The following is a 6,022-nucleotide window of genomic DNA, read 5'->3' as shown; positions in this document are numbered from 1 at the left end:
ACTTAAAGACGAACGGAGATTCAATTCAGCTGAAGGAAACGACGGAGTTGAAGTGGTAAAATCCGTAAGTACCACGTCAAGGGCCACAGAAGCTACCCCGCATCAGCTCGGTTGCTAAGCTAACTTGCTAACTAAGCCAGCACGTGTCGACTAGAAAAGCCCGGTGAACTACACATAGAAATCCTGCACATAAAGGAACTCTTGTCACACATGTTTGTGAACGTTTTAGAAGAGTAAGAAGCTGTTTGGAGGCTCACAGTTTATGTGTAAGAATTAAAAGAAAATTAAAACGGGACTAAATGGCGGACGACGGTGAAGTTGCGCAGGTTGGACAGAAGAGGGAGCCAAAGCCCACAGAACGAGCTCGAGATGACAAAATCACCAGACTAAAAGGAGAAAGAAGAGGAAAGCTGTCACAGTTGACAAAAGAGAAGAATAACATTGAAAGATTGAAACAGAATGAATGCAATGCTGATTTCATAAATGAAGAATCTTTTCCATTGTTTGTCAAATGCCTGAGAGAGTATGAACGCATTAATGACGAACTATGTGAACTGATAAGTGAAGAAGATAAACGTGAAGACCAAGATGTGTTCGAGGGTAGACATTCTGAGTTTAAACTTTTCTTACAAAGCGTTAAAGAATGGATAAAAGATGCAAAATGCTCTCCAGAGGAAGATGTGCACCCACATGACAGTGTTTCAAAGGCTACCTCGGTTGCAAGCTGTACATCCCAAGGATCAAGTACAAGTTCAATGCGGCTGAAAATTAAAGCAGAACGTGAAGCGCTTTTAGCAAGAGCAGCAGCAATGAAAAAGAAAGAAGCAATTGAATTGGAAGAAGCCCGTCTTAAGTTCAGAAAAGAGCAACTAGAAATTGAAACGAAGCTTGCCATTTCAGATGCAAAATTAAAGGTGTATGACGAAAATGAAGATGCTCAGAAGTCTGAGATTAATTCCTTACAAGCTATTTCAAGACTTAAAGTTGAATCTGTTCATTCTGCAAGCAAATCAGAAAGGCAAGAAATGTTCTCAGATGATGAACAACAGGCAAATATTGATCCTCCAGTATCAAGGAAGTCTCGCTTAAAAGGGATTTCAACACAAGCTCAATGTCCTGATTCTTTTTCAGATGATCTGTACCGGGTTCTACAGCAACAAAATCAACATACTGAGATGCTCATAAAACAACATAGTATATCTCGACTTCCTCACAGAGAAATTCCTGTATTTACAGGTGACCCACTTTCATATAGATCATTCATAAGAGCTTTTGAACATGCTATTGAGAACCAAACTGACAGCCAACAAGATCGGCTATACTATCTAGAACAGTTCACGGGTGGAGAACCACTAGATCTTGTACGCAGCTGTGAGCACATGAAGCCAGACAGAGCTTACAGAGAAGCAAGGGCTTTGCTTGATCAACACTATGGAGATGAGTTGACCATTGCCACAGCATATATTAAAAAGGCTATGGAATGGCCTCAGATAAAACCAGATGACAGAAAAGGACTGAATGCATTTGCACTATTTCTGATTGGATGTTCCAACACAGTGAATGATGTTGACTACATGAGTGAGATGAACAATCCAACCAACATGAAAAGCATTTTGTACAAACTACCATATAAACTGAAAGAAAAGTGGAGAAACCATGCTTACAGCATTCAAGAAAGAAAAGGAACGCGAGCCAAATTTCCTGATCTTGTAGAGTTCATCTACCAACAAGCAAAGGTTGCTAATGATCCACTTTTTGGAGATATTCTTGATGTCACACCAGCTAATCAGAGCAGCTTGAAGAAAAAGTCTGACCAACTAAAAGGCCTTTCAAAGAGAAGCAGTTTTGCTGTGAATACATCTTGCACCGAAAAGGATACCACCAAGAGCCAGCGTGATGTAACAACTTCTTCAGTCAAGACCATCAGCGCTTTTCAAAGTCCATGTCTTTATTGTAAGAACAGCCATGCTTTGAGTGTTTGTAACAAAATTAAAGAAAAGCCTTCGAAAGACAGAATACAGTTTCTGAAGTCACATGGTCTTTGTTTTGGATGTCTAACAGCAGGTCATCTATATAAAGCTTGTAGGAAAAAGGCCTCATGTTCCGACTGTTTTCTTAAGCACCCAACTATTCTACATGTGGTGAAGCAGAATGTTGTGTCAGAAGAAAACAAGGATGACAACCCACAAAACACAAGTGAAGTAACAAGTGCTCTTGTGTCCACTGGATATAAAAAAGGTGAAGTCACTGGGGCCGGAGAAAATGAATGCATACTTCCCATTGTGCCTGTGCAGATAAGACACAAGAAAAACAGAACCATCATCAAGACATATGCATTCCTGGATCAAGGCAGCACAGCAACTTTTTGTACCGAGGATCTCGCCAGAAAGTTGAATGTACATGGAAAAAGAAAGAAATCCTTCTTCGAACCATGACGCAGGAACAGAAAGTCTGTAGTTATGTCCTTACAGATTTAGAGGTTTGTGGACTTGATGAACAAGACTTCATTATGTTGCCAGATGTGTACACGCAACCAGACATTCCTGCAACAAAGGGTAATATACCAAAGGAAGAAGATTTGGAGAGATGGCCTTACCTGAAACAAGTTCATCTTCCAAGTTTAGAGTCAGATATTGGACTTCTCATTGGTGCTAATGCGCACAAGGCTATGGAGCCATGGAAGATTGTCAACAGCCAGAATGACGGACCATACGCCGTGAAAACAGCCCTGGGTTGGGTGGTAAATGGACCAGTCAGCAGATGTCAAGATAGTGAATCACGTCTCACTGAAAAACAAGATTTTCTTGTCAATCGAATATCTGTATTGAACATTGAAGACATGCTGGAGAAGCAATATAATGCAGATTTCCCAGAGCGACAGTATGAGGATAAACAAGAACTGTCTCAGCAGGATAAGCAGTTCATGCATGCTGTAACTACATCAGCACAGCTCATCGATGGTCATTATTGCATCAAGTTGCCTCTGAAAAATGACAGTGTGATAATGCCACACAATCGTGGTATTGCTGAACAAAGGCTTAACTCTTTGAAGAGGAAGCTAAGTAGAAATTCAGATTTTTGTCAAGACTACAAAGCTTTCATGGACAACATATTGAAAAAAGGTTATGCTGTAAAAGTCCCTGAAGAACAACTGAGTCGCAGTGATGGTCGAGTATGGTTCATTCCACACCATGGAGTGTACCACCCAAAAAAGAAAAAACTGCGAGTTGTGTTTGACTGTACCGCATCTTATCAGGGCGTTTCATTGAACGATCAATTACTGCAAGGACCTGATCTCACGAATACTCTTATTGGAGTTTTGCTCAGATTTAGACAGGAGCCTGTTGCCATGATGGCAGATATTGAATCTATGTTCTATCAAGTCAGAGTCCCAGATGAAGATGCAGACTTGCTGCGATTCCTTTGGTGGCCAGATGGTGACGAAACTAAAGAAGCAGCAGAATACAGAATGTGCGTGCATCTGTTTGGAGCCACATCATCACCCAGCTGTGCTTCATATGCACTGAGAAGAACTGCTGAAGATGGAGCCACAAATACATCAGCAGAAGCGACACAGACAGTTCTAAAGAACTTCTACATAGATGACTGTCTAAAGTCAGTGCCAACAGAAAAAGAAGCAGTTAAACTGGCAAAAGAACTGATGACATTGTGTGAAAGTGGTGGGTTCCATTTGACTAAGTGGATGAGCAATAATAAAGCTCTGTTGTACTCCATTCCTGACAGTGAAAGAGCACCTGTTGTTAAAGACTTGGATTTGCAACCCAATGAGCTTCCTGTAGAACGAGCTTTGGGCGTGCAGTGGTGCACAAGTTCTGACAGCTTCAAAGTTCAGCTGCCAGACAAGCCATGCACAAGAAGAGGTATTTTATCTGTTGCCAGCTCTGTGTATGATCCTTTAGGATTTTTGGCACCACTTCTACTACCTGTTAAGCTTATTCTGAGAGAACTTTGTAAAGAGAAGCGAGGATGGGATGAAGAAATCTCAGAACAGTCACGCCGGACATGGCTAAGGTGGTTGTCAGATCTCGACAAGCTTTCTGAACTCAGTGTGAGCAGATGTGTTAAGCCTGCTTCATTCGGACCCACAGAGTCTGCACAAATTCATCTCTTTTCCGACGCTAGCCAGGATGGATATGGAGTTGTGTCATATCTTTTGTTGACTAATGAACGAGGTGAAACACAAGTGTCATTCCTGATAGGAAAATCCAGGGTAGCACCTCTTAAACAAATGACAATTCCCAGAATGGAATTAACAGCAGCAGTGGTTGCAGTCAAAGTGGATCGGATGCTGAGAGAAGAACTTCAACTACCACTGAAGAAATCAGTCTTCTGGACCGACAGTACCACAGTACTGAGCTACATTGAAAGTGACAGCATTCGCTTTAAAACATTTGTGGCAAACCGAATCTCTTTGATCAGGGAACTGACAGACCGATCTCAGTGGAAATATGTGAGCAGTTCACAAAATCCAGCGGATCTGGCATCAAGAGGTTTGAAAATTGAAAACTTCATCAAAAGTGTAATTTGGTTTCAGGGACCAAGTTTCCTGTTAAATGAAGAGCATTGGCCAAAACAACCTAAACATTCTAGGTTAATGGAACAGAATGAAGTAAGGACAACAGTTGCAACGACGTGTGCAAAACCATGGAGAAATGATGAGACAATGAGTCGACTTATTGACCATTACTCCAGCTGGCATAAGCTCAAAAAAGCCGTTGCCTGGATTCTGCGCCTCAAAGAGACTCTGAGACATCTGAGTAAAAAGAGAAAAGAAACTGTACTAAAAGTGCAACAGTCTGAAAATGAACCAGAGAAAGTTGAGACTTTTGTTCAACAACAGATGATCACATTTAGAAGAAAGTTGGAAAAGAAAATGCTCACTGTTGAAGATTTGTCCAACGCCGAAACAGAGCTGATCAAGTTCAGTCAGAGACAAGCTTATGCAGCTGAAATCAAAGCTTTGCAGCACGGAAGCACACATGTGGGCAGAACCAGTTCAATCTCCAGATTAGATCCATACCTACAAGATGGTGTTTTGAGAGTAGGGGGACGTCTGAATAGATTGAAAATGCCAGAAGAGGTCAAGCATCCTGCCATTCTGCATAAACATCACAGAATAGCCAACCTCATTCTGCATCATATCCACCAAATGACAGGACATGGTGGCAGAAATTATGTTCTGGCCAGAATGCGACAAAAATATTGGATACCAGCAGCCAATGCAGCTGTTAGAAAGGTAATCTCAGAGTGCAATCTCTGCAGGAGACTGCATGCAAGACCAGGGCAACAGAAAATGGCAGATCTGCCACATGACCGCCTGCTTCCTGATAAACCACCTTTTACCAACACAGGTGTGGATTATTTTGGCCCTTTTGAGGTCAAAAGAGGGCGTGTCAAGGTCAAACGTTACGGAGTGCTTTTCACATGTCTAACTGTCAGAGCTGTGCATATTGAAGTTGCTCAGTCTCTTGATACAGATTCATGTATTAACGCGCGCTGCTTTTCAAAGCAGAAGAGGACAAGTTTCCATCATTCGTTCTGACAATGGCACAAATTTTGTTGGTGCAGAGAGAGAGTTAAGGGAGGCATTGAAAGAGCTGGACCACTCTCGCATTAATGACGCCATGATGCAAAAAGGAGTACAGTGGATTTTCAATTCACCTGCTGCATCTCATCATGGAGGAGTTTGGGAACGCCAGATACGCACCGTTAGAAAAGTCATAAGTTCCGTTGTTAAGCAACAGATACTGGATGATGAAGGACTGCAGACTCTTTATGTGAAGTCGAGAGCATCATTAATGGAAGACCGTTAACTATGAACACAGACGATCCTAATGATCTTGAGCCTCTTACGCCGAACCATCTGCTTCTGCTGAAGGGACAACCTACCCTTTCTCCTGGTACGTTTATCAAGGAGGATATCTATTCTCGCCGTCGATGGAGACAAGTCCAGTACATGGCAGATCTGTTCTGGCGAAGATGGTCACAGGAGTACCTGCCT

The 6,022-nt window shown here is 42.1% G+C and overlaps 1 protein-coding gene across 1 annotated transcript; it reads left to right on the top strand.

The window, feature by feature from the left end:
- Positions 1-3,703: 3,703 nt before the first annotated feature.
- Positions 3,704-5,563, top strand: LOC122838913. The gene has a single exon (XM_044129956.1). It carries the CDS (start codon positions 3,704-3,706, stop codon positions 5,561-5,563), a length of 1,860 nt encoding a protein of 619 aa, XP_043985891.1.
- Positions 5,564-6,022: the final 459 nt, after the last annotated feature.

The sequence above is a fragment of the Gambusia affinis genome, linkage group LG10 (genome assembly GCF_019740435.1).
Source record: "Gambusia affinis linkage group LG10, SWU_Gaff_1.0, whole genome shotgun sequence".
NCBI lineage: Eukaryota > Metazoa > Chordata > Actinopteri > Cyprinodontiformes > Poeciliidae > Gambusia > Gambusia affinis.
Note: the sequence above shows the minus strand (reverse complement) of the source record. Positions and strands in the feature narration are given on the sequence as shown.